This window comes from Antechinus flavipes, chromosome 2 (assembly GCF_016432865.1).
Source record: "Antechinus flavipes isolate AdamAnt ecotype Samford, QLD, Australia chromosome 2, AdamAnt_v2, whole genome shotgun sequence".
Classification (NCBI taxonomy): domain Eukaryota; kingdom Metazoa; phylum Chordata; class Mammalia; order Dasyuromorphia; family Dasyuridae; genus Antechinus; species Antechinus flavipes.
Window position 1 is genome coordinate 521,723,316 of NC_067399.1, and position 14,998 is coordinate 521,738,313.

The window sequence follows — 14,998 nt, forward strand, 5'->3', positions numbered from 1 at the left end:
TGTCCTGAGTCACACAGGTAAAAATGTCAGATCTAAGTTCACAGATTCTCTATATTTTATCTATGGATACTATAAGATACTATAGAAAGGAGTTAGGATGGCATAAAAACAATATCAGCAGAGAAATTCAGTAATTCACAGGAGACACTATTAGGAAGGACAGCAATAATACACATGAATTCAGATATCTGTAATATATATACAAAGTAAAATAGAAATCTTAATTTAGAAGGCAAATATATCTCAGCTAGAATTGACACTTGGTAGTATATAATGATTCATGACTGAAATGGTGATTGATATACAATCCTGAACTTCTCCCACTGGAAGTGTACTTTTCCCCTGAGGCCATTTCCTCTGATTCATTTGTTCTTCCCAGAAGCTTTGTTTTAAGGAAATCTACCAGAGAATGCTTACCTTCTCTTTCCTCTGCAGGCTCCATTGTGGATTCTCTGGCATGAACTGTAGGATCCCTTCTCCCTACCTCTTTTCAGTTTCCTTTTATGTGCTATACTGTCTTCCCTCAGAAGTAAACTCTTTGACGGTTTTGTTAATGCTTATATGGTCCTTAGCACAACCTGGCACATTATTATTCAGTCATCCAATTCTTCATGACCACATTTGGGATTTTCCTAACAAAGATACTATAGTGATTTGCCATTTCCTTCTACAGCTCACTTTAAAGATGAGGAAATGGAGGCAAACAAGGTTAAGGGACTTGTCCATGGTCACATAGCTAATAAGTGTCTGAGATAAAATTTGAACTCATAAAGATGAGTCTTCCTGATTCCAGGTCTACACTATTCCACTTCACCACCTAGATTAATAAATGCTTGTTACCTTGAATTTATATAGAAATGGAAGGATACACCTTATTCAAAAGGAAGAAATGAGGGGGGAAGAGGCAATAAAGTATCCCTAAGATACTTCTTTGAGAGAATATATGAAAGAAAGTAAGAAGCATTTTAAAGAGAGTTACTGGAAGGACAAAGAAAAGTTATCATTTTAAGGAGAATACAGGAAAGGTGCTCAATTGGAAGATGAAACTTGATGATGAATTCTCAAGCTATTGCAATGGCAAAATCACAGATTCTGGAGTGCATCTAGTTTAAGTCTCTCATTTAAGGGGATGAGGAAGCTGAAATTCAGAAATGTTAAGTGATTTTGTTAAAGTCACATTTAGTCTAAGGTTACTTACTCTATAAGTAACTGAGCTGGAATTTGAATTGAAGTCCTTTGGAAGAGTCAGTAAGACATAATTCATAGAGTACCAGACTAAGAGGCAGGATAATCTGGATTCAAATCCTAGCTTTGACACTAACTCATAGCTTGCTGTGTGACCCTAGGTAGTACACCTCTCTTTTCTTATCTGGTCCCTCATCTATACAATGACAGTACTAGACTAGATTTCCTCTGAAATCCCTTTCAGCCAAAAATCTATCTGAGTTTAATTCCAGCACTCTTTCCATTATAAGATACTGTCTGATATGGGACTTCTACTCACCAGGCTTTGGCTAGAAGTTTGCTTTTAAAGCTGAAAAACTGATGCTTTCCTTGAATGATAATTTCATCCTTCAGAAAACAGAGAATGCAACATAAGTAAATAAATGCTAGTCTGTATTGACTCAGTTCATTTGGGGGGACCAGCTGCTGAAGTAGCAATGACCCAAACTTTGGGAGGTCATAATATGATATCTTATGGTTCTCGTGCCTTCTTGGAGATCACAATTATAATAGAGGGAGATGTCAGATATTGTCTGATGGGACACTCTAGGCATCTAGAAAAACATATTTAAAGAGTTCAAAGAAAGGAGGAGGACTCAAGAAGCATGAAGAATGAAATTTTGATTACACAAATATGTTATGCTGAAAGATTGAAAAAAATATATACAAAGAGAATGGAATGACTATAGAGCAAATTTAGCAAACTCCTTTAAAAAATATAAGAAAAAAATGAGTTTATGGGTTAATATTTAATTCCCAGAGTAATAATAGTTAATATTTACATAGGGTTTTAAGTTTTACAAAGTTTTTTTTATACATTATCTCATGTGATAGATATGACTTCTTCTAACTAGAAAGAAAAATGAGATTCTACCCAATTCTTTTTATGAGGTAAATAAGGCTCCAATTTTAAAACCTAATGACAAAAAAGGAAGAAAAGAAGGAAGGAGGCAGAAAAAAGGGAGAATGGGAGAAAAGAGGGAAGGAGGGAGGGATGGCAGAAGAAGGGAGGGACAGTGGAAGGAAAGGAGAGGAGAGCACAGGAGAGGAAAAGGAAAAAAACATTAGCAAATGAATAAAACAATATATGAAAACTATAATTCATCACAATCAAATAGTATTTATCACAGGATGTTTATTAGGAAAATAATTTTATATCATATTAATTAAAAACTATAAAAATCACATCATATACACATATACAGTCATATATGTGTGTATATAATGTGATTTTTATATAACTATATAAATTAATTAGAAACTCAGAAAATTTAAATTATATAAATTGCAGGAAAAGCCTTCAATAAAACACAGCATTTAATCATGATAAAAACAGTAAAAACAAAAGACTTTGAGGGATTTTTTTTCTTTTCCCAATTAAAAGGCATCTTCCTGAAATCTGACATCAACTGGAGAATTATTAGAAACATTCCTACTAAGAGAACAAAGGTATAGGATAAACACTCTCACTACTTCTATTAGGCATAAAATGAAAAATACTAGAAATTACAGAAATAGAAAAAAAATTTAATGGGATTGACATAGTAAATAAAGAGATCAAATACCCTTATTATTTGCAGATGATCTGAATGTTTCCCTAGAAACATTATTCTCAACAAAATCTGGTACAATAAATGATGTTAGCAAAGTTGCCAAACATAGGATAAATCTGTAAAAATCATTTGCATTCTGGTACACTGCCAACAAAGACCAAGAAGACATTATTTTAAAAATAAACTTCACTTATAATAGTGACAAAATTAAATAAATGATAAATTACACAGAGATACATTGAATTATACGATGATAATTATAAATTTTCATTGTTTGAAAAAAAGATATCCACTGTAGAAGAGAAATTCATGGTCCATGGATAGGTTTGATCAATATGGTAAAATAACATTAATGCCTAAATTAAATTTCTATATTTAATGCATTATTAATAGTTTTATTTTTTTTAGTAGAACTCAATAAAACCAAAGCAACTAGAGCTAGACTGTGATTTTATAAACAAAAAGTATGTGAGAAAAAAAAAAAACAAATGAAAATATCAACCATTAATCTGGGAGAAAAAAATCAAGTGGTTGAAATCTAAGTAATGTTAAAGTGTCTAATTAAGTTGAGCCTTGCAATGAATGCTAAGGGGAAAGAGAAAACTTTTTTAAAATTATAAAGTGAGAAGAAGAGAGGAAAGATGATTAGACCTCAATTTGGGGTAAGCTTGAATGATACTAATATGTAAGGAAAGAAAATAAAATTACCTAGCTCCAATTTTCTTTACATTTCAGGCTTGGGAGTATAAAATTAAAATGGTTAATAGAGAATTGAAATCCAGAATAAATGAGTTTCAAGCGTATCTAGTTGTCCTCAAAGAATTTCAGGTTCCAGAAAGAGTTAAGCTATATTCTAAGGTACTAAAAGAATTTTCGGAGATTATTGCTGATCCACTATTAGTTATATTTGAAAAACTGTAGAGAATGACAGAGATTTCACAGGACTAGAGCTGGTCAAAAGGAGATGTATTTTTCAGACTACAGATTAGTGAACTTTATTTCCTGACAAAAGGGGCATCTTACAAGCACTTACAAAGGGGGAGTGGTATTCACTAGAACTAGTATGGATTCATTAAAATCAAATCAAACCAGACTAACCTCATTTCCTTTCCTAAAGGCTAATTAGAATGACTCAAAGAGAGATCATCTGTAGGAACTTCAGAATGTTTATGCTGAAGAAGAGAAGAATGAGGGGATCATTGAGCTGTCTTGGAGTGTTTGAAGGGCTGTCATATGAAAGAGAAATTAGATTTATTTTGCTTGGCTCTGTAAGACAAAACTAGAAGCAGTGCACAGAAGTTGTTGAGAGACATGTTTTATCTCGATTTAAAGGAAAACTTCTTGGCAACTGAATGGGAAAAAAAATGAAATGAACTTTATCAGGAGGTAGTGAGCTCTTTATCAGTAGAATTATTCAAGCAAAACAAGGAGAAGCAATTTTTGTTTCTACCATGTGCAACATATGCAAATCACTTGAGGGGATTCAAAAACAAAACCAAGATAATTTGTGCCTTTTAGATAATATGTTACTTATTAAAAATCACCTTAAATAATTATGCGAAGCCTAACCAATAGGGACAATGTTTTCTAAGAATGGGGGATTAATTAATGAAAAGAGAGAGAGTAGATTGCCCAAAATATTTGTTAGTCCAACTTGACCATACATGTGAGGTGGAGCAATATAAAAGGTCTTTGGAAAGGCAGTTTGGAGCCAGATAATGGATAGCTCTAAATGCCTGGCAGAGAAGTTTGTATTTGCGCCTGTAGGTAACTAAACATGAGCCTCTGAAGACTGATAGACAGGGGAGTAGCATAGTCAGACCTAGTCTCAATTCCTTGTCTTTTAAGCAGAAGAAAAGAGGGTGGCTGGGTTGACTCCTTCTCCTATCCCATGCTTGAAATTAGGAAAGCTTTAAACTATGAAATTTCACTTTATTCTAGAAATTCAAATACCTTGTAAGTCTAATTCTTTACATTAGATTACTACTTTCCAACATCCCCTTGTTGCTGTTTATCTTCTGGCCCTCATTCTCTTTTCCCTACTAACACAACTTTGAACACTGCTTTTGGGTCACCTCTCTCCCTTCTTTGCAGTGCTGGGGAATTGTGTATGTGGAATTTTGGATATGATGACAGATTTGACTAATGCATTGCTAAGTTTTTCTGAGTTATATTTTTTTCTTCCTTTTTTTTTTTTTTTTTTTGTTTTACAGAATGGTTCTCAGGATCAGAGAAGGGGAAGGAGTATATTTGAAAGTAAAAATGATGTAAAAACAAAAAAAAAAATTACACACCCACAGACATACATTTTAAAGAGATCTCATAAGCTGATTAATAATTGATAAAAAGCCATAGAACTCATGTTGGGCAAAAAAAAAAATCCTAACAGGAAAAAAAGACAAAGAAGGAAATATCTTTGCATGGGCTAACTTCCTTGACCAAAGAACAAAGGCATCTGATCTAGAGAATTATGGGGCCAGATGGAGTCTCCAGATATCACATATACATTGCCATATTTCTAGGCATTTCCCATGACCTTAAAATGGCAATTCCCCAAATGGCAATATTTTTACTAACAGACACAGATGAGAATATTTAGTATAAATTGGGACTTTCTTAGGTTTGGAATACTTCAGAGTCTTTAATGAAATTTTTTTGATAATGGTAGCTATTTAACCAAAGTATTCATATTTTAATTGCACACATGGTCCATGAACCTAAGAAGCATCTTACTTTGTTATCAGGGTAAACAGCTGGCTTAAAATGTTAGTCTAGCCACCAAAACTATGAATGTGTTCACCCAGCTTCATAAAATGGTTCCACTTTATTCTTTCTTAACAACAAAGCATAACTCTGATCACAGACAGTGGGGAGGGGGAGGGGGAACAAAAGAAGAGACTGTCTCTTCTCTTTCTAGCATCTGTAATCAAATTTATAACATTCCCAAATGTTAAGATGAAATATAGGGTCCAAGTAGAAAAGTATATTTTGAGTTCTCAATAAAACAGAGACCTCCTGACCCTTTGTCCACTAGACTTTAAATGCTGGAGAAGAGCAAGCTCCTTTTTCACTCTTTCTTCCCATTTCACACTACTCCCCAAATAACTCGATTTTGAACAGAAGGACTTCATGGTTAGCATGCTGTATATGTGGTGGAGAGTTGAGTGATAAAAAGTGACAAATGGTGACTGATATCCATGGTGATGGATGAAACCAATAACTAGTAGATATTGGAACACAACAAAAGAAGGCAATTAAGTTGGGGAGACAGGAATGATGGCACATAGAGAGAAAGAAGGACTCCAGAGGGTTTTACCCTAACCTTGCACAAGGGAGATGGCAGCAAAAGATTGAAGAATTCTCAAGAGACACTGTGATGTAGTCGAAAGAATGCAAGCTTTTGAGTCAAAAGACCCAGATTCTTACCTCAGCTCAGTTGCTTACTGCATTAGTTTATCTTGGGTAGATTATTTGACACTCTGGGCCTTAGTTTTCTCAAATGCCAAATGAGAGAGTAGAACAAGATAATCTCTAGTCTCAGTCTTTCAGCTTTGCCTCTAGTTATCCTATGAACAGTTCCTGAAGAATTAGCAAGGTACAGTGGATAGAAAGCCAGATTTCGATTTAGGAAGCCCTGAGTTCTAATCCCATCTCAGACTAATTGTGTAACCATGAATAAATTGCACAACTTCTCTCAGTGTACTCATCTATAAAATAAGAAAACAACTTGATGGCCTCTAAGGTCCTTTCCAGGCACATGTCTCTTGTGAGAAAACTGTACAGACTATGAAGTTAGAAAGAACTAAATACAACAATAGAAAGCGAGAGAGAAATTTAAAAAGCCTTCCATTCTCTCCCCTAACCCTCAATTAACAATCAATAAACATTTATTAGTACTACTAAACAAATATATACAGAGCAAATTATAAGCAGGATTAATAAGAATCATTCATCCTTCACATAATTTGCTTTGTATATACTTCCTTACACAACATCTCCCTCATTAGATTGTAAGCTCTTTGAATGCAGAGTCTGTATTTTGCCTCTTTTTGTATCCCCAGGTTTAGCACAGTACCTGATGCTTAGAAAATATTTACTGATTGATTTATTGATTGTTTCTAAACACAATAGAGAGCAGTCAATGAAAGTTAGGACTTGTGGAAGAGGGGAAGAGGTTAAGAAAAGGACTCTCCAGAAGCCCACATATTCCAGACTGTACATGACTCTAAAGGTGTTCTTGCATATCTCTATTTTGGGTCTCTACTTTACTTTCCTTCCTTTAATAATGTTTCCTCCATAATAGTGTACACCATTTACACAAGAGGCTTTCTCAATCCCCTTGCAGGTAGCATGTACACATTTGCTCCAGCTTCATGATTACAGGCTAGGAGCCAGGAGAAGTGAGATCACCCAGTATGAACCTGGGCTGTTTTTTTATAAAAGTCTCAAACACAAGAACTGCATATAAAAATAGCAATTAGTCCTTCAATAAGGATATACAAACAACCCTCTGTGTGTGAGAGTATGTGTGTGTGTGTGTGTGTGTGTGTGTGTGTGTGTGTGTGTGTGTTTGTCCCGTAGCTTAATCAGGCTTAAATATCCTAGAAAGCACATTTCTGAGCATGTACACTTTAAGGTCAATGGAGCTAAGCAACCAGTAGGATAATCGAATCTTGTTTATTGAAATCTACAGCATGAAGAGGTTTATGGAGCAGCATTTTCTATAGGGAATGGGAGTGGGACGCCTTGTACTCACCCAAACAAACTTAGGCTATTAACAAGATGACTAAAACGTGTTAATGTGTATCTCAGAGAGAGAACAAATATAGAAAACTAAGGAAAGATAGATATACCTGCAAAAATAACCATTCCAAAGCACCAGCTGGTGTTTCTCAATACACAGCCTCTCAGAATTATCTTCTCATTGTTGAGTGGGTACTTGTTATCTTTCCAAGAAAGATCTCCTGTGAATTTATCCAACTTGTTGTTGGGAGGCTCACAGGCAACAACCCCTGAAAAATAAAAAGCAAACCTTTTATGACACTTCAAATTTTCTTTTCCAGTGCTATCTTTTGTTACCACACTATCTCTAATATATAATGCCATCTTTTTTCTAAGTCAACCAGCATTTCATTTATAGAATTGTACCAGCATGCAAAGAGTACTAGTTTGGGAGAAAAGAGACCTTAGGTTCAAATCCCAGCACAGACACTTACTGGCAATCATTGAACCTTCCTGGTCCTCAGTGTCCAGATAGGCAAAAGACCCTTCAGGACTCTTCCCGCTAGGATTCTAACCACAAAGAACATTCATTTAATGGAACTTTGGTAAGCACTATCCAGACTAGAGATTTAAACAGAGATATGTTTCTAAAATTATATCTCCCTTGCCTATCAAGCCATAAAAATTGAGTACAAAAAAGATAGATAGATAGATAGATAGATAGATAGATCTTTCAACTTATCTCTTTGTAATTAAAGGATGTGATCATAGAATCATGTAGAGTTGGAAGAGATCTTTTAGGTCAATAGTCCAACTCCTCCTCCTCATTTTTATAGATAAGAAAATAGATCTAAAGAGGTCAAATGTCTTACAGGAGCAAAGGACACAGGCATAATTTACAACCCAAAATCCAGGTCATCTATCTACAAATACAGTGTCTTTTTTGGGGGGAAGGCAATGGGGATTAAGGGACTTGTCCAAGATCACACATCTAGTAAGTATCTGAAGCCACATTTGAACTCATGTCTCCTGACTCAAGAGCAAGTGCTCTAATCACTGTACCTGAACTGCCCTTTTGTCATTTTTTCATAGCAAACTACACTGCTTCTCCATAATGGCACTGTTTAACTCTTGCATTCAGAATATGTTCCAGATCTATGATTTCACTAGTGTGGAGAACTTATAATGAAGGAACTCCCTTTCTCAAAGCAAATTAGTACTTAATCTGCATTTTAGAGTTTTATAGAGTTGCCATAGGCACTTAGAAATTAAGCCACTTGCCCAGGGTCACACAACCAGAAATATGTTTGGATTTGAACTGGACTCCAGGAATGATATCCTGTCCAAAACTCCACATGACAAAAGAAATGGACTATATGTGATTTTTCAGGCTTTTATCCTCCAAAACAATGCTTCCATTTTCACAATAGTTCACATTTCAAGGATCCCATATTGAAACCATTCAAACCAGTTTGTGGCGTCATGTTCACCAATCTTATCTCAGCACCATATTACTTCAGGATACCAGTCAGAATACATAAAATTGGCCTTTCTTTACACTACCATGATTCTAAACCAGGAAAACTTGACGCTTATTTAGAACATATGGATAAGAATGTCCAGAGATGCCTTTCAGATATAGGGCTAGTTTTTCATATCTTAATTAGACCATAGATCTGATAATGAACTTTTTTTTTCCCCAAAGATGTCATACAGTGTTCCTCAAACTTATGGGCCAGATTTGCTCATCCTTTAAGCACCTGAATTTAAAGGCATATATTTATTCCATTAAACAATAGCACAGGAAAACTAAAGTGAAGTTTATTTTTAGCTAGTTGGAAACAGAAAAAATCTACCTGTGTGGGCTCTTTTCTAATGTAAGGACCATCAGTTAGTTTGACACAAATGTGCATTGAAACAATTGGAATCAAGTGAAAGGAAAAATAGGATCGGAAACATGGAAAAACAGAAAGCAGAGGCAAAATTATGTTGTAATGAATGAAGCATATTCTCTTTGGTTGAAGCACTCAAAGTTCAAGGTCAAAAGCATTTTAAAAGGGGTTCCTAAAGAACTTCTTCACAGCACAACCCAGAAACTTTCTGATGTAAGGATTAATGGATTCAGGAGAATAGAAAGAACAGTTTGAAATCTTGAAGGGAAGGAGGGGGGAAGGGAGGGAATTGGGAGTGTAGAACTGAGGAAAAAAAGGTAGACAGTGGATCTTCAGGCGTAGTTATGAGGAGATTGAGTCTGGATTAGCCAACAGGAAAGCTGGGCCTCAAGCCAAGCAGCCTCCTGATCTTAATTTGGTCTCCCAAGTAGATTTCCCTGAAGGGAAGTGATATTTCCCATTGCAAGCTATTAAACTGGTTTGTTGGTTCAGATGCCTCTTGTGATCGTTGCCTGTGGGCACAAACTCAATATTCAGGCTCACTGAGGCCAGTACTTAGAGAGGCAAAGCTCAACTTTGAGCTTTGTAGATGACCTTGACCCTGCTTACCCAGGGTCATTACTACCAAGGGGATGTTCACAGGCTCACATCTTGGGTAACTCACTGAAAATTTTCAAGATGACTTTTGCTAAAAGACAGTAAGCAATGGGCAGGAGGATAGATGAAAACCTGGTACCAATGAAGTTTTCCTATTAAGGAAAACTTCTGTGCCCCAATAGTTTTAATTATATGTCTATAGCCTCGTAATGACAACAAAACAGGGAAATTCAGGGCTGATTTAAACTGGACCACAGTGCAGATAATTATGCTGGGAAGGCAGAATCTTTTATCCGAGATTCCAGGATATGTCCATCCCTACCACCTCCCCCCACACCATCCCCCGAAAAAAAAGTCTAATAATTTTCATTCCTGTCTTTGGTATAATTCACTTTTTTTTTTTTTTTGCCTAGAAATGGTAAAAATAGGAGACACTAACAAAACTTATGAATTAGCAATATAGTTGACAGCTCCTCTTAAAGCTTTTTCGTTTCTCTGACCCAAGCCCCAATTTCTCAGGCTTCAAATTTGGTCATAAAAAATGTGCTTTGGGCAAAAACAACATGATACAGAGCCTCTGCCAACAGGAATATAAAAAACAGGCTCATTTGATCATTTTTATTGTCGCAAGCAAACTCTGACATGGAAGAGAATACAGCCGTGAACACGTCCCCTTGCTCCTCCAAGCCCTGGAGGCCAATCCACTTCTGGCCCTTCCCCAAGGGTGTGGTTCTAGACAAGGACAAAAAGGCAGGGTAGGCCAAGGAAGACTGCTTTAATTCAGAGAAGTACTTGTAAGCCAAATCATCCCTCCTTAAGAGAATCAGTAGGATTCCAAAGGGTCAGGTCAAAATAAAATGTCACTTAAGGAGGACAAGTGCAAGGAGAGAAAGATTTAAGGTCAATAATCAAATCTGAATCTCTTCCTTATCAATGAAACAGTACGATTGATCCTATTGTTTGCTAATTCTACCATCACTAGACACCAGTTTATTAATTTGGGTAAGGAAGGAAGGCAGGAAGGAAGGGAGAATGCAAAGAAGGAAGGGAGGAAGGAAGGGAGACAGGAAGGGAAAGAGGAAGGGAGGGAGAAAGGGAGAGAGGAATGTAGGGAGGAAGGGAGAAAGGAAGAAAGAAGAGAAGAAGGGAGGGAAGAAGGGAAGGAGGGAGGGAGGGAGGAAGAGAGGAATGAGGAAGGGAGGAATGAGGGAGGAACCAGGAAGGAATGAGGGAGGGAGGGAAGGAGGAAAGGAAAGAAGAAAGGAAGAAGGGAAGAAGGATGGAAGAAGACAGGAGTTTCCTGAGGATTGCTAAAAGGTAAATTAGAAAATATCAGAGAACTAAAGGGAGAAAATTTTTTCTTCTTTCTTTAAGCTCCCACTACTAGTAGGTGAAATAGTAGGTAGTTTGCAGAGGCTACAAATATCCAATATAAATTTCTTCAACACTCTTTCTCTGGCAAAAGGGACAATTTCAAAGAAATCTGAGGATACTTGTATTAACAGATACAATGAAGTGAGTAGAACCAGAACTATTATTTTAAAAATCATTGTAAAAAAGTAACACTTTTGAAAAGTGTACCTCTGATTAATACAATAAGCAGCCATGATTCCAGAAAGTTGGTGATAGTTAAAAAAAAAGAGAGAAAATTAATACCTAAAAAGTTAAAAAAAAATTATATGAATCTACCCTGTCAATTTCCTCACTTATCCTGTCTGGCAGCATCGATGTGAGTGAACCTGAATTTAGAGAAAGTTGGCCAGCAGAGTCATACAATTTTATATAAATTTTTAGAGCCAAACAAAGTGAAAAGAAGGAAATCTTAAATTGCATTAAAAAATTCTAACCATATAAAAATGTTTAGGAGGTGAAGAGCACTCTCTTGGATATCTCTCTGTCACTGAGGTAGTTTAAAGAAAAAGAACAGAGAAATATAATGGGAAATTCGATGATTGAGAAAGCAATACAGTCTAAGATCTACCTTTTCTTCACTGAAAATGTATTAGCAAGAAAAACATCATCTTTGATTATCCTTCAGTTCCTTAAACTCTTCAACTCCTGTGACCTCTACCTCTACTGCCAGCAACTAGGGTGGTCACATCTTAGACCGTACCATCTTTCAAAGTTATTCCATTAATAAACTCGCAATGCTAAAATTCCTCTTTCTAACCCTAATCTACTTTCCTTCTTCCCCTCTCTCTCTCCTTTATTTTTCCCAGGCTTGTTTTGTACTCTCAACATGACCATCAGTCTCTTGGTCACTCTCTTTTTCCATTTGGTCCAGGACCAATCTCATTTTTCTCTCTACCTAGCTTGACTCAACTATTTCAAGAATGCTTTCTTCTATACCCTTTAATCCCTTGCTCCATTAATCTCCCACTGTTCCTACTCTGCTAATCTTCAATTCTATATAACTCCTACCAAAAAACTCCTCCTCCACCTATAATCTTATCTGGACAAACCCATTAGAGAAAATTGTGAAACCATCATCTCACTCATTCACAAGCCAATCATCTCAGCATCATAGATATGCATTCAGAAGGGACCTCAGAGGCCATCTAGGCCAGTGTCTTCACTCTAGAGATAATGAAACAGGTTGAAGGAAGCTATGATTTACCCAATATTATATTAAATTCAGTCCCATATCGTGTTTATTCTACATCAGCAATATCCCTCATCCATCAATTCAATGCAACAAACATTTAGTGAGGTCCTTCTACGTTCAAGGCTCTGAAAGGGCTTCTGGGGATCAAACTGTACCAGTCCATATTACAGTGCTCAGTTTGACTTCTGCCCTTTCCATACTTCTACCCTTCTCTGTGTCCACCTCTTGGGATCTTTACTTTCCTTTGAAGTCCAAGTTAAATACTGCCTTGGACATGCGTACTTTCTTGATTCATTCCCTCTAGCTGATAGTGCCACTCCAAAAAAAGATTGACTTATTTTTATTTTATATATCTTAAAGAGTGTTTTCCTGAGATCAAATAATCAGTATATGTCAGCATGTCATGCAAGTGATTTATGTATCTCTATATCCAGCTTAGGCTCTTCCTTGAGATCCAGTTTCCTCTAGGACACTTCATACTTAAGCCCATAGATATCTCAAATATGACATATCCAAAACATAACTCATTTTATTTCTTCCAAACTTCCCCCTCTTCTCTACTACTTTCAAGGAAGGATACCACTATCTTCTCAGTCACTCAGACTCACAACTTGAATGTCGAACTGAACTCCTCATTCTCTCACACTCCACATATCCAATCTTTCGTCAAATCTTGCCCTTTCTGCCTTTACAATCTTTCTCATAAATGATCCCTTTTTTCAGCCTACATAGTGTAAGCCCTCATAAAGTCTCACCTAGACTATTGACATAGCCTTCCCATTGGTCTCCCTGCTTCAATCCATTCTCCTCTCAGTTGCCAAAGTATTTTTCTAATTCTTAGTACGTCTGATTATTTCTTCTCTTGTTCTATGAGCTCCAGTGGTGCCTTACTGACTCAGGACCAAATATAAACTCTGTTTCCTCATGATCTGGTCTCTTCCTACCTTTAATGTCTTCTTGCACCTTATTTCACTCTACACTCTCTGTAATTCATCTATAATAGTCTACTGAAGTTTCTTGAACAAGGCATTCCATTTTTAGCCTCCATGTTTTTGTCCTGGTTCTCATGTCTGAAATGTTCGGCAACACCCCTCTTCCCATCTTCACCTCATAGCTTTGCTATTTACTTCATCTCAAAGCCTACCTCCTAAGAGAGGCCTTTTCTAGTACCCTCTACCCTTTGGTAATGCTTTTCTCTCCCATTTTATATTCCATCTCTCTTTGCCTCCCTGTCTCTCTCTTTCCTACAAAATTTATTTTTTGAAGTCTCCCATTCCCTCCCATTTGCTGGTAGTATTACCCCTTCAAAAAAAGATTAACTTTCTTTTATTTTATAATCTCTAATATCCAATAGAGAGACAGACAGACAGATAGATGATAGATAGATAATAGTTTCTGCAAGCTTCTTGGGGGCAAGGAATATTTAATTTTTGTCTTTAAGTCCTCAGTAATTAGCACAGCACCTGAAACATAGAAGGTGTTTAATAAATTCTTGTAAATTGCCTAATTGTCATCCTGATGTCAGAAATGATCCCCTCTTTCCATCTATTCAAGTCCTTCCTTTCCTTCAAGATTCAAGTGTCATTGCTACTTCCTCCATGACTTCCTCATGGAGAAGTCATGACTTCTGACAATCATTCTGTCTCTGTCTCTGTCTTTCTCTTTCTCCCTCTCTCTCTTTCCCTCCTTCCTTCCCCCCTTTCTCTTTCCCTCATTCCCTACATACAGATAGAAACATAGATAGATTGACTGATTGATTGATATTATCTTCTTCATTAGATTGTAAACTCACTGAGGAGAAAAACTGTTTTTTAGTTTTATGTCTTTGTGTCTAAACAAAGTACCTATCACATAGAGTGGTACATGCTGACTGACTGAGTAGTAACTGATATCTGAGGCAAATCTTTCCCTGATTCTGAAGCCAGTTCTCTATCTATACACAACCACCTATATCCCTTTTGCATCTCATAGATGCTTGATAAGAATTCGTCATTGAATTTTTAAAATGGGCAATAATAAAACTGAAATGGACGATTTCACCAGATGTTTTTGGAGAGAAGCTGGATGGCTATTTATGAGCAATACTACAGAGGTAGAACTAACTGGCTTTTGTTGTTTCATTTAACTTTGAGGTTCTTTGACACATAAGAAAGGCAGTAGGAAAGGAGCTAGTTCCTCCTTCACACTAATTTCCCACTTAAAGGTGAAATCTTAAGAAAATATCAGTTCAAAACTGATTATAGACAGGCCTGGAAAGATTTATATAAACTGATGCTGAGCAAAAGAAACAGAAACAGGAATACATTGTACACAATAATAGCAAGGATGTGTGATAATCAACTATGAAAGACTTGATTCTTCTCAGTATTTCAGTGAACCAAAGCAATTCCAATAGACTTTGAACA

The 14,998-nt window shown here is 36.3% G+C and overlaps 1 protein-coding gene across 1 annotated transcript in view; it reads right to left on the reverse strand.

Annotated features, from left to right (window-relative positions):
* Positions 1 to 14,998, reverse strand: part of ATP8B4 (ATPase phospholipid transporting 8B4 (putative)) — a 230,711-nt gene that overhangs the window by 119,522 nt on the left and 96,191 nt on the right. Inside the window, exon 8 of the mRNA XM_051973787.1 lies at positions 7,631 to 7,789. Coding sequence (XP_051829747.1) covers positions 7,631 to 7,789 — 159 coding nt within the window. The remainder of the gene's footprint in view (positions 1 to 7,630; positions 7,790 to 14,998) is intronic.